At 33.0% G+C, this 14636-nt stretch overlaps 2 protein-coding genes and 1 long non-coding RNA gene across 3 annotated transcripts; all 3 read right to left on the bottom strand.

Moving 5' to 3' along the window:
• Positions 1-2265: 2265 nt before the first annotated feature.
• LOC106298919 lies at positions 2266-3328 on the bottom strand. The gene is made up of 3 exons (XR_001261609.1): positions 2970-3328; positions 2856-2891; positions 2266-2753 (listed from the first exon to the last, which is right to left on the bottom strand). It is a non-coding gene; the product is annotated as an uncharacterized LOC106298919 (long non-coding RNA).
• A 595-nt stretch (positions 3329-3923) lies between these two features.
• Positions 3924-5227, bottom strand: LOC106299254 (phospholipase A1-Igamma2, chloroplastic-like). Its single transcript, XM_013735370.1, has 4 exons — positions 4671-5227; positions 4476-4588; positions 4106-4381; positions 3924-3943 (listed from the first exon to the last, which is right to left on the bottom strand). The coding sequence occupies exons 1-3, from the start codon at positions 4946-4948 to the stop codon at positions 4341-4343; spliced, it is 432 nt and encodes a 143-aa protein (XP_013590824.1). The 5' UTR covers positions 4949-5227; the 3' UTR covers positions 3924-3943; positions 4106-4340.
• A 3527-nt stretch (positions 5228-8754) lies between these two features.
• LOC106298670 lies at positions 8755-10201 on the bottom strand. The gene has a single exon (XM_013734811.1). It carries the CDS (start codon positions 9895-9897, stop codon positions 9097-9099), a length of 801 nt encoding a protein of 266 aa, XP_013590265.1. The 5' UTR covers positions 9898-10201; the 3' UTR covers positions 8755-9096.
• Between the last annotated feature and the right edge of the window lie 4435 nt (positions 10202-14636).

Raw genomic sequence — 14636 nt, forward strand, 5'->3', positions numbered from 1 at the left:
AGATTTCGAATTACCTTTTAGCTTAGTTGATTGTTGAAACCGGACAACCAAAGAATGAACCTCAAGCTGGACTGGACGCGAGCTGGCCTGGACGCGAGCTGACTGCGAACGGATTGAGGCTGAGGTCACGAGCGGCTGATCGGGGACGCGAGCTGTTTGATGTCGGATCGCGAACGGCTTGATCGTCTGGTGCGAACGGGACGCTTGCTGTCCGGGAACGCGAGCTGTCCTGGAAGGTAGCTGAGGCTGAGTTCGTCTAGGATCAGGAACGCCTTGGGCTGGAGCTGATCGGGGACGTGAGCTGGAACAAAACACGCGATCGGATGATTAGGGTTCGTCGGGTCGCGGTTAGGTTTAGGGTTTTGCGATTTTGGTTTTGGCTCAGGGTTTTTAGAGTTTCGTGCTGATAACGTGTTGTAAACTTAAGAGATTGGAATCTGTAAGTTCTTATTATTATTCATAACATAAGGTGCCATTATATATGAGAATTACAAAGAGATAAATGGAAAGATACAAATATGGAAAGTATACAAATACAAGTAAAAGAAAACTAGGGTTTGCTGTCTTTCCTAGCCGCCTCTCTCTCTCTCTCCTCTTGCTGCGGCCGCCTCTCTCTCTCTAGGTATTGGGCCGGCTTATGGATGGGCCGGTTATGGACATCCATCATATGGTTTATAACATTAACATATTTGTACTTATCTTTAAGCTTATTCCCCTTTGCATTAGGAACTACTCTCTTGTATATATATTCATCGTTGTACATCAATAATATTCAGACTTTACATTCACTAGATTCTTTTTCTGCGCTACGCGCGGATTATGTATTTTAAATTAGTATAATTATATAATGTTTTGATTAGTTTTTGTTTTATTTTATATTTAGTGTATTGTTTTTTTCTTTTTGCATGGCTCATTTTCCCAATATTAACTTAATAAGTTATTATTTGCATAAGTGTTTTTGGTTGGTCGGTCACTAAATTTTCTTCAATAATTTTATTGATGTTTTATTTTATTCAATAATTTTATTGATGTTTATTCTTTTTAATATTTTAACATAATTTAGAATTAATAAACCGGAAAATGTCTTCAACATTAAAGCATATTAAGATTCTTTGGATTTTTTTATTGCTTTTTGATTTAGTTTTGATCTTTTATACTCTTGTGTGATTTTAATAATGCCTAAAAATGATTTGATTTGTATTATTTTGGTCATATTCTGAAGCTGCAAACAACATCAATAGTGGTGTTATAGTAAATTTTTGTTTCAAATATTGAAGCGAGTAGTAATTTTCACATACTTTCATGGTAATTTATATTTTAAATTTAATCATATTTTTCATATGTAAATTATTGCATCAAACTGGGGAGATTTTTTTTTATTTGACCAGTTTAACTTAATATTTTCATTGTTTTGTGCTTGGTTTATTGATATAAAACGGAGAATTTAATTTCATTTTTTCTTTATTGTTAGACAGAGTCTTTTTTTTTTTTGTAAAATATGTTTTATTATGTAAAGCGAAAACATAATAGTACTTATCACTACAAAATAAAATATTTTAGGTTATTTTCTGTTATATTTTGTAAATTTAATAATACGATCTGTATATATGACTTTCAACATAGTTTAAAATGATCAAAAAATCATCATAAGTAAATGCATCGAAATAACAATTGTTTGATAATGCACTTCAAAGTATTATTATAGGTTTTGGAGTTTTCTTTGGAGTTGATTTTTGAATAATAGTCTCAGAACTGAGACTATTTTTATTCATTTCATGGTGCAATATTGAGTTTAATAAAAGATAATAATTTAAAACATACACCAAATAAAAAAAAAATATAAAATATAATATTATATAATAATGTTCAATATTTTTAAAATAGATAAATTATGTATATGTTCAAGAAATTAAAAAAGCGATTTCAAATCTTAAATCATTGAATTGGTTATTTATATCTATCTGGTTTTTAGACTGGCAAATTTAAGTAACATATCTTTTTGAAACAGAAAATAGATTAAATATTTTATCTGTATTTTAATTTTTGTATATTGTCTGTATGTGTTTTGTTTTTTTTAATTATAATCTTGATGATAATAGAGTAAATAGACTTATGAATGGATTAAAAATTTGCTAAATAAATACAGAGAAAAAGTAGTGTACGAACCAAGAATTTTTGGAAGAATAAATTTAGACAATACAAAAAGAAAGGAAATACGAAGCCGCAAATGAAACATGAACAACATCGCTGTTTAACAATTACGGAAAGAGAAATGTATTTGTTATGATATTTTGACAAAGTTTAAAACGTACATTTATATGTATCTTAATTTCAAAAACTTATTTTTCATTTGAGAAATTGACCTAGCTGAGAACTAATGCAACATAAAAAAAAACGATAATGATTTATGAAAACTCTATTCCCTTTCTCTGAAGCGCTATGTCAAGTCCAAACTATAGAGATAAACGACTTGTTCAATGGCCGTCGTTTTCTTTGATCTTCTTATGGAAGAAGAGACAGAGCTGAGACCCGAAAAGGACATAATCTTCTGATCTGACTTCTTATTCGTACTGGCATTGTGATGAACTGCGTTCTATGGTGAAGTTGTTTGCTTGAAATTACACTCGCTTGCTCCTCTCCATATAGCTGCAGAGAAGCAATGTTCTTAACTTTTGACATTAGATGAAGCTGTTCAAGCCCAATTCCAAGATCACCAGTTGAAGTTGTAGAAGATTTTGGTTTTTTTTCAACTCCTGAAGGGTGAAGGCACCAACTAAGGAATAAAAAGATTTCCAATTCCACATGCATAACCAAGATGATGCAAAGCACAAAAGCATACAATTAGCAAGAACTACCTTGCTCGCACCCATACACATGAAATGATTAGCAGCCTAACAAAGAAAATAAAATGCATTAGTTCATCAGTAAGAAGATCCATGTCACATTCAACAGCCGAAAATTAAACTTACCAAAACAGCATGACACAACTTCTGCTCTTCTTCCTTATTTCTTGAATTTGTTTTGTTCCTTTTCAAGTGCAAGGTGTAATGGGATCCATGAGACACTGAGAACCAATGCGGCTTTCTACGTAGATGTAATGGAATTTATCAAAGAGAAGTAGTGAAGGGAGACTGGCCTGCGGAGAGCACAAAATGCAAACCGCAATCGCTACTGAGACCGCAAAGCCTAGCTGTGTCTGTGCGATTTAAGTGCCTGAAGGCTAACTTAAAGGGACGATGAATGCAGCGAAAGAGGCATTTAAATATGAAGAGAGTAAATGTGAAAGTTACATAACTACTACAACCAAAATCTGCTGTTACGTAACTAAGTAAATTGATGTGTCGAGTTTTAACCCGATTATCTAACTGCAAGTGCACAGTAAAGTACGCAGTAGTAATGCGGGATCGAATCCACAGGGACCGATGATCACACGTAGAGTTGCAGACAAATTAATAGCTACAGCGAACGAAGATATATTTTTGATGTTTTTTATTTAATTTTCTTTAGTGTCACAAAACATAAACAAGCTGTAAAAAAAATGATTTAAACGATTTGAAAACTATTTTAAAACAAACGTTGGGCATTGGGAATTCTCAGGGATTTCTTTTTAATCAAGATACAATTAATGGCAGACACAGGGATATATTAAGAACCGTCTAGAACTCAAACACGATATTAGAATTAACCTACTTCCGTAGCGCTAATTCTCTATGTTATAGAAATCTCCACACTAACTTCCGCTGAGTTTCAATTTCTAAACAAGCATTAAGAACAGGTTCAATATGTTCACAAAGCGCAATAACATCAACTTCCGAGGGTTAAGGACACTTTGCTCATCTAAAGTATTTTCGGAAGTTCAAACAATCACTTTCGGTGCATCAAACAATCTAATATCATGAACTAAGTGATCATCTGTCCTAGATGATTGCGGTGAATGCTTAATCTGCTCAGAGGAGTTCCATATTGGACATGAGGTACTAAACATCTCTTTTCCTAACATTGTCTGGAGATTAACCAACTTCTTATGCATAAGTTTTGCTACAATTCTGTGTTTGCCTACTTTTATTCCTTAAAATTGTCTGAATTTTACAGGTTAGAGGTTTACCTTGCGCCCATAATTTCCATGTGGAGTGCATAGACCAGTGGCTGCGTTTGAACGTGAAATGGACTCGGTGCCGTTGCTCAGTTTTTCCAGACCTTGATCTCAGCGCATTATCCAACCTCCAGAGTTCATCAACACAACAGCCCTTCTCACAGGGGAACACAGAAACAACAGAAGCTCGGTACATAAGAAGCCAACCACAAAGCGAGAGCTACTTCCTGAGACTTCAGTCTCTAATTCACCCGGTCCATACAGACACCGCTCTGGAGCTTACAATACCTTAAATCACACACGTAATCTTATAAAGATTCTCTGTACATAGCAAAAAAGTATCAAAACTGCATCCTAAGAGATCAAGAAACTTGACACTGACCAAAGATATTCAGAAAGCCTGCCTCCAATAGCACTGCTTGAGTTCTAAGAGCCTCATCGAACCAACAACCCACGTCGGATCTAAATGGAGACGTTATACATTTAGAGGCCAACCTAAATCAAAACACAGAACTAATGTAAGGTCAAATGCTTTCAAAAATCAACTGACCCAATGTGTGACCAAAGTGAAGATTACACTCGACATGGGTTGCCGCAGTATCTCGAGGAAGGATCGAAGTCGAAGGTGTCGTAACAGGCCTGAGCCATTTCGCCGTAATGGGTCAGCTCCGATCTGAGAACCGGGTCCATCGGGTCCGTTAACCCGGCCCAATCATCTTCTCCTTGAATCTTACGCCACGTGTCTCTAAGCCTCCTCTCTTCCTCGGTTTTCTTATCGCGCCGGCAGAAATCTTCCGCCGTATGCCACTGTTCTCCGCTGCTGTCGGTTAATCCTTGCCGTTCACGCTCGAGCATGGAGATGATGGCGGATAAAGAAGCCTCGTTGGTTCTAGAGAGAGAAGCTTTCGTAGCTACTTGGGATCTTTTCTCCGGGAGATGAATGAACAAAGGTTTAGAGGAGCTGGTGGTTGTTAGCCATGGATGCGGTGGGTTTTGATTTCCAGAATGTGGAGCCGTTGACAGAGAGACGGGAATACTATAGATAGGGTGATGCGTGGAGATTTAGGGATTTGAAATGGAGATGGAGGCATACATACTATAATTAAAGGATGCATTGAGACGAAAAGAAAGGTGAAGAGACGATTGGTTTCAAATCATCCGCTCCGCAATGAAGAAATAGGACAGGTCGAGCTGGCAAGCTTTGTGATATGTTGATTTTTTGTGCTTATGTGGACAGTTTAGATGTTGATTTATTCCCCTTTTACTTATTGTTTTATTGTTTTATATTACTAGCGGTTTAATGTTTTCGGTCTGGTTCAATCCAGTTAACCAAATGGCTATCATCGACTTTACTTGTAAAAGCTTTAGTTGTTTCAAACCAACGTACAAAACAAATGGTTGTGTTTTTACTTTTTATAATATGCTAAAAATCGATCTTGTTATTGCGTTTCCATTGTGGGAGAATTTCATATATAATTTATATGCACTAATTAAATAATATTTATACTGATCAGATTAATTTTGCAATTGAGATTTCTAAACTCACATTAAATATTGAAAATAATAGTTATATCTAGCTGGTATTAATTTGATCTATATGTGTAATTTTATCGGAGTCGGTTCTAAGCCCTGATTTCTAAACTCACATTAAATATTGAAAATAATATTTATACGCGTCACTCTTCCGTCCCGATTTATGCCAAATCAGTTTAAAAAATCGGATATCCGATTTTTTTCTCTTAGATTGCCTAAATGACCGCCTAGGGCAGCCGCCTAATCTATTTTTTTTTTTCTTTTTTTTGTATTAATGTTATACACAATAAAAGATTAACATGTTTTATAACATAGTAAACCATCTAAAAATTTCGCCCCGTATAATTTCCGATTAATCCCTGATTTTCTCTTTAGGCGCTAGGTCCAACCCGACCGCCTGACTAGCGCCTAGCGCGTTCCCGAACAGGGGTTCTAAGTATTAGAAAACTGGAAACTAAAAGAAAAAACTGAGCCAACCTCTCAACATCTATTTAAAAATTTGTATACTTTCTGATTTTTTTGAAAACAAACCCGAGGTAAGAGCAACAATAGTATCTTGGACAGTACTGCTAAGTTTATCATATGTATACTTTCTGATTTTTTTTCTGAGTGGCTAGTACACTGATTCAACCTAAAAACAAACGTGGATAATTGGTTAAACTTTATTTCATTTATTTAAATTTATTATTTTTATAGATTAAAACTTACATAAAAATTCTACAATTTCTTACCGATCATAATAGTCTGTAGGCGGCTGGCTGCCTAAGTTTTTCAGAAATAATAGATCGAAATTAGATAAATGGATATTTTCACTTTTTCCCATCCAAATGAAGCAGTCGCTCCATTTTCGGCTGCATATTCCACTTAACTGTGTCTTTTCGCCACACAAACCACTGGTTAGTAAAACATGCATACCTTTTGAATTGATCTCACCGATTGATGAATTAGCATCAAACCGGCAGAATATATCATCTTAATCTATCGGTGAGAACCTTTCCATCTATCTCATAAATTCTGATATTTCTGCATTTTAATATGCTTGTTTGCACTAAAAATTGTTTCTTTCCTCCAAATCGACCAAATCTCTATCCAAAGTGTTCTTGTGACATGAAATGATTCAAAAAACTAGAAAACTCGATAACACCTTACAAAAAAAATGTTAGAATGTGTCAAAAACACTATAAGTCCGTTTCGCAAATGAGACTTTAAATGAAGTTTCCTATTGGTTGTCTTGCGTTTCCTCTCTCGTTCCATCCCAAAATCTCTTAAAGTTTTAGTTTCAAAATCATATTTCTATTGATTTTCCTCATATTTGATGATTTTTAATTATTAATGAGTATGTATCTTTCATCTCTCTTATTAAAGTATAAGTACTTTAAGCTTTTGTTTGACAGATTAAAAAAAAAATAGTGTTGTTTGGAAACATGGATAGCAATATATTAAAGAAAAAAAGTAATGGACTTATGTTATCAAGAAAAATTAGAAATTCATTATATTATAAAAACTATATATATGAGCCAGTTTTAAAATATACGAAAATGGCTGGTCCAATCTAATTACCTAAAAAAATATTTGTTTAAAATAATCATAAAACAAAATTTAAATTTTATATACATATTTCAAATAAAAATATTAATTTAAAATTGATTCAAAAATATACATTTATTCAAAATTTGATTTTACTAAAATGTTTTTTATAACCATTATAAAAATGTTTTAAATATATTTCAGAAAAATACAATACAAAGAAATTTCAAACACCAGCGTAAATTATGATTTTTATATTTCATATTAAGTTTTAAAAATATAATATATATGATTGTTTATATGATGGTACGTATAAAATATTGTTAGTTATATGATTCGTTATATGATGGTAGGTAAAAAACACGATTAATTATATGATGACGCATATATGATATTTAATAGTGACATGAAAAATATATAACAACATATTTTTGCAATATTATATCTTCTATCTTATTAAAGTAGAAGTACCTTTGAGAATGTTTGAAAAGAAGAATAACATAATTAAAAAGAAATATAATATTGTTTGAAAATATGGATAGCAGTATATTAAAAAAAATGGATTTATGTTATTAAAAAAATAAAATCCATTATATTTTTTTATAAATCATCTGTTTGGACCAGATTTAAAATATACGAAAAATGACTCAATTTAAGTACTTTTTTTGTGCAACTGGTCCAGTCTAATTAACTAAAAACATATTTTTTCTAAATTAATCATTAAACAAAATTCAAAACAAAAATTGATTCAAAAATATACATGTATTCAAAAAATGATTTTTACTAATGTATTTTCCAATAACCATTATAAAATTGTTTTCAATGTATATAAAAAATACAATACAAAAGAACTAATAGATTGAGTAAACCTTCTTTCTAATTTTTTTTATAGACCACCGAAATAGAATTAGATATACAATACTAAAAATAGCTATAATATTTAGGTTACAATATCAAATAAACAATGAAACAAAAAAATCAATATATGAATGTATTAGTATTCTTTTATTCGTGTTACAAATACAATAATAGTCAAACAATAATATATAACAGGACTATAATTTTTAAAATCCAACAATACCAATTAATTATAAATTTATAATGTTTTTACAAATTAAAGCAAACACCCGTGTAGATGCACGGATCAAGATCTAGTCAGCTTAAGTTTGACGTTCAGCGAGTGCTAGGAAAAACTATACATGAACTCTCAACAGATCTAAATAATTGTTCACTTGATTTTCAAATTTTCAGTTATATTTTACGAAAGAGATTTCAAATGAAGTGTGCTCCATCAAACAGACTCCTCGTGAAGTATCCTGATCATATATATATGTTAGTTTGAAATTGACCATTTTGTGAATTTTGTTTCTTTGATTTGGTATGAAGACTGTTAGTTTTCCTTTGTAAAAAAGTCGAATATACTTCATTGTTTCGTAAATATTTTTCAATGTTATAATCATAAACATACATTCATGTTTTTTTTGTTTAATCATAAGAGTTAGTTGTAATTTTGCTATTATTTATATTAGCTTTCCATTTCAATCAGTATATATTTGTATGCAAAAAAAATCAAATTATGAGTTATTTTTAGTAAATCCTCCCTTATAAATTTATAGTTACAACAGTTCACTTACCTATAACACGAATTTTACAACTAAATTTGTCTACAATTCAACCAATCATCTACAATTTATTTACACGTTTTAATCTTAGTCAAAAGAAAGAAAAAAATCTTACCCGAATGATACAATCAAACGAGGCGTTCCTATTCCAATGGTACACGTCTAGTTCGTCAATTATTCTTCGTGCAGACAAAACTCACATGATGTCTAATCTTCACATGTGCTGTCGATATTCCATCATTATACAACCAACAGTAAAAAATAAATAAAAATAAAGACATTTTCAGTTACTCCTGTCCGGCCACAAAAGACCAAAGATTTTCATAATCTTGTCTTCCTGTTCGTCCTACCGTTACAGAGTGACCCAATGCTGAACAATCCGTCGGCTACGTTTGAGATGAACGCCGGCGGTGGAAAGTTTAAGACTGGACTAACTCGAACTCCACCGTTTCCATTACCGAAACTGTTTCTGGCGAGTGGTTTTCTATAAGGGACTGACGCTGAGAGCGAAGATGATCTTCTAAGAGACGTTTGTTTAGGAAGAATGTCAGTCTTGTGAGGGTGATGATTTTCCTTGGGGAGCAAGTTAGGTTTAGGGTTTAGAGCAGAGCCTGTGGAGTTGCTTCGTGAGAGGAACTGAAGAGATCTGATTAGTCCTTTGCTGTTACGGCTCTTGTCGTAGTTGAGACTTATGCTTCTCTTGAACTGCAAGAACAGTCCCTTTGGCGCCTTGTCTTCAAAATCAGATTCAGGATTCAACAGAAGGTCTTTGAGTTTCATGATCTTCTTTTCTGGTGCTGGTCTCTGGTTGCAGAACGATGATGAAGAAGAGGAAGATGAATAAGATGGTGATGATGAAAGCGAAGCTGATCTCTGAACCCGAAAGGTTACCTTCTTGATCTGGACGGGAAGAATCTTTCCATCGGAGAAGAGTTCATCAGCCGGAGAAACTTCTTGAACAGAGCAACTCGAGCCAAAGCAGAAATCTAAATCCGAACCTGAGTCAAGAAGCGTCGAGTCTAATCTGACTTCACCGTCCGTTGAGTCAAGATCATAGGAGAAAGAGTTTCTTGGGCTGATTCTAGAATCAGGAGCCTCTGAACAGCAAACTTCAATAGCCATATAGCCTCTCTCTCTCTCTCCCTCTGATGATCTGAAAAGAGCGTTCAAGAATGCAGAACGAAGAAGATTTCAAGTCAAGGTGTAGAGAAAAATAAATGAAGATTCTTAAGTCAAAAATGGCAGCTTCAACTTTTCTTTTGTCGATTGTCTTATAATGAGAAAGATAACGAGGAGACAATATGAGATGGAAGGATTAATCAGGTGTTGTTTACACTATTGGTTTCACAATAAAACAACAAGAAAAAGAAGAAAACCAGTTAAAGAAAAGATAGAGGAGGTAAAAGACTAAAGAGCAAATTAATTTTTTTTTAAAAAGTAATGTTGAGATTTTGATCTATTTGCACAAACCAATATAGAAATATACTCATATTATGTTTGTCCTTGTTCGTAAAAGATGCTTAAAAATCATAGCTTATGGGACATGCATTATTGTTGATGTGTTCAGCATAATTCATATAAAACAAATGATATATATAATCAAACTGTTAATGATGAGTCGAATCTAACCGACTTTGGTTAATTTTGTATAACTGTTTGAACGATGAAAAATATATCTTTTTGATTGATTATATTTACATTTTAAAAATGATGATGTGTCCCACACTTATGCTGTAATTCGTACGAATACACTGAACGTCGACCACTTTGAGATCCTCGAGTTGCAAAACTATACGATAAACAAGAAAAGAGCACTCATTTTTCCTTTATAAAATTGTTCTTGTAAAAACTGTTAACTTCTTTGGTAGAAGAATTTTCGAGAAAAGTAATACTGTGTCACCAAATGATTCCTTATGTTTATCTTTTACCTTTTTGTTGGAAATGACATCCGATCATATTGTATACTAATATTTGAATCTATGTAGTTCCACTATTATTAGTAGCCGAAGGTATCATTTCAATTACAATACATTGTACTTGATCATTGCCATATATCACTATATCACATATATTTTAGTATTTTTCCACACGTTACAGAGATATCTATAAAGGACAATAATAAATCCAAAAAATAACTACACACATTTTAAGAGAGTTTAATCAGCAAAATGCATGCATGTATTCTGGTTTGAAACATTACATTTGTAGCTACGAATTCGCTCAGTGATCTGAAACATTTTGTATATATGACTTTAAGACCTAAATTTTGATTTAAAGGTAGAAGTACTAAATGATCTAAATCAATCGTCATGATCAACAATAACATCTAAGTATAATTTAATGGAGTACATATTGCTGGCGGCACCATTATTGATGATAAATGAAAGGCAGAAGATCTGTGGAGCAATTGAAGTCATTTGCTCTAATTATGTGAAGAGAACATACATCACGTAACTAGACTATATTCTAATCATTAGATTTTATTATATAGATAAGACTATGGAGCATGTGTTTTGGGGTTTGATCGGATCTCTAATAAAAAGATTTGAGAACATCGTACTAGCTAGCTCGATCTAGAGAAGCATGCATGCAATTTAAAATTTGATTTTGGTTTTTGGTAATCAGTTAGAGCACTTCCAATGGGGTTCTTTCCATTGGGATTTTTAATATATATATTATGTATATATCTATAATAATAAATGAGAGTTTTCTCTCTCTTTATGCTGCCAAATCATTCTTTTGCACAGGGCAAAATTGGACACGTGTTCTCCTTTGTTTCTCTACATCGACGTTTCTCAATTTTGACGAGAGAACTAGGTTTCCTTTTCCGTAGGCCCATTAAAATAGAAAAACTCATTTCCCAGAAGCGCTTCGCCTCCATGGTCTTCTTGATTTATCCTACCATCACCTTTTTGAAACCGTCGAAATCACTCCTATCTTCCACTCCACCACCTTTTTGAAACTGTTAATTAATCAATGGAATAGATGATATCTTCATCCGTCTAGCTTCCATGTGTTCCCCACCAATTCCGACGACTATATATATGAGACCAGAAGGAGAGACCATAGCTTCCATATGGGGATCGCTATGGTTCTGATAAACCGAGAAGGTAATTCGATTCCACTGAATCTGTGTTCCTTTTAACTTATCGGAGAATTTTTGCTTCCTAACACTACATTATCTTATACAAGAGCACTCGCTCAATGTTTTGTTTCTTTAGCTCATCGCATAAAATTGGATTTGTAACATTTGATTGTTTTCTTATTGTTGCTGTCCACGCTAATTAAGGGGACCAGCTGTTTGTGTCTGTGTTTTTGATGGTCTGGTCTCAGCTGTTGAGACGAAGGTGTTCGTCGCAACTAACGTCAATTATAAGTTTGTCGGAGGTTCTGGTTTTCCTGAAATCTTTTTTAAAATTAATCAATTCCACTTAGCAACCCTTGATATTTTTATTTTTCCCCTTCTGACAGATCGTCTCTTCCTAAACAGTACGACAAAAACCCATTTTAATTTTGACAAATAATGTGCTGTTGGACAAAAATAATTTTGACAAATAATGTACTTTAAGCTTTAGTAATGGTGAACTAGCAGACTCACCAGTAGTGGTTGTATAAACACAAACTCATACGTCTTCTTGGGTCGATGAAAACCTACACCAGGTCAGATATCTGAAAGCCTAAACCTTTTTACGCATTACCTCCAAAGATTTAGTGTTAACCTCCATTTGTCAAAATTCTTCCTTCAGGTATCTGAATCCATTATCGTTTCCGGAACCTAAGAGAAAAGGGTTTCACTTTTAACCCAAGAGAAGCCAATTATCATATATTGTGTGTCAAAGATAACAGTGGGATATTTTGTTCTGGTTTGCTTGCTTATACCAGCAGCCATACTTTTTTCTTTAAGCTCTTTTTTTTATCAATTGTTGTGCATAATCTGAAGACACTACATACTAGAGAAAAGCTGCATTATACAATGAAGCAAATGTTTTTTTGTTATCCCTATTATGTGATCCCTCTTATGTGTCACGTTACTGATCTCTTGGTTGTTGACAAGGTGAAAACATGGTCCTATTTTTGAACATGTTCTGCAGCAGCATAAAGCTGGAGCTGGTGTACAAAGTCCAAATGCAATGCCATGAGGATATAATTTTTCCCAGAAATAGTGAGGTCATGACCTTTAGTCCTCGCTGAAGGCACCATCCTCCATTTGTTTTGAAAAGGAATCTACTCAAAAGAACAGGTTAGTTCCATAACATTATGTACAACAACACTTCATCAGGCAACCTGGTTTCAAACAAAAATTATTCGGTCTCAGAGCATTTGGGTTGACGTTTGTGAATGTTGCAGCCAAACCTTTGTGAAAAGCCTACAGCCATTTTCTTCTGCACTCTGCTCTGTATTTTTGTTTCTTTTCTACAGTCAATAATTTTAGAGTTCTAACTATTATCTCTATCTTTAAACTCTATTGCTTCTGATGTTTTTGCTGCAGTCTTCTTTTACTGATGTTTTGGCAGTAGTATGCATTTGATAATGTGTTTCCTTTTCAGTTGACTATTTGTTAGTTTCTGACTTTGTATATTAGTTTTAAGTTGACGATTCATGGTAAAGCATATTAGAAACTGCCTCAGGTAAAGTTAATTGGATGATTTTTTCTATAAACACCAAGATCTGAGATTAAAATGTAATGTCTATATAGATTGGAAACAAAAATTACTCAACCTTTTAATGTAAAATTCATCCGCAATGAGAAACACCAAAGAAAGAAAATCTAATCTTATGGGGATAATTGGGTTGGGGAATAATAATGTTGATGACCATAATAGACACTGTAACAAGAAATATAGCTATTATATTATTAAGAAGACAATGCCCCTCCTTTTAACAACTATGTGAACGAAATCACCTTTCATCTTTGAGAAGAATGATCTCAGTAGGAAGTAAATTTCCATTTATAGTTTTATTCAGAAAACATGTCTAATTACATTAGATTTGAGTTTATTTTTTACCTTTTCAGTTTTTAGTGTTAAGACATGTGTGAAGAAATTGGATATTGTATATTAATAGGCTAAAAAAACTTACACAAACTATAATATAGTAACTGTATCCTTTAACAAAATAAAGTAACATGTTTTTCTATTCTATTGTACAAAATAACTCTAGGCATACGTTAAAAACAATGAGATCAACTTTAGAAACAAAGTTTTAATTCCATCATCATTCAATTTGATGAATACAGACAATTTGCGATTGAAAGACAATTGAGCTAAGCCTTTTATTAAAAAAAAAAAGGAAGAAGACAATTGAGCTATATCAGTAGAGTAAAAACCACATTATCAAAAACTTTTTCCCTTTCTAAAGATGATATTTGTAAATAAGCTTTTTAAAAAGAATGTAATTGAGAGACGTATAATTTATATTACACTAGGAGGGTGTCCGCGCTTCGCGCGGAATATTATTTTTATTATTGCTAAGAACATGATTTTTTGGATAATGTAATTATGTTGTCGTTTTTATTTGTTAAGATCATTATTTGGTGTTTTTAGCGTGTTATGTAGTAATAGATGATATGTTAATATATTTTGTGTTTGTATTTTCGAATAATGTGTTGTTGTGTGTATAGTACTTGTTAGTAGTGAAATGAGCATCTAATGTAAAAGATTATTCAATTCCAATAACTTTGTTGATTCTAAGATTAGCGGGTTCAACGTCAAAATTGTATTATATTTTTTTCATATTTTTGAAAATTATAACTTGTAAGATGTTTTTGCCCTCTCCCTATATTTTGACCTTGAGTCATCCCCGTCTATGTATTTTGTTACCTTTCTGGTGTGCGGTGCTTCTCACCATCACCGGAAAAAGAC

This window comes from Brassica oleracea, chromosome C6, assembly GCF_000695525.1.
Source record: "Brassica oleracea var. oleracea cultivar TO1000 chromosome C6, BOL, whole genome shotgun sequence".
NCBI classification, from domain to species: Eukaryota; Viridiplantae; Streptophyta; class Magnoliopsida; order Brassicales; family Brassicaceae; genus Brassica; species Brassica oleracea.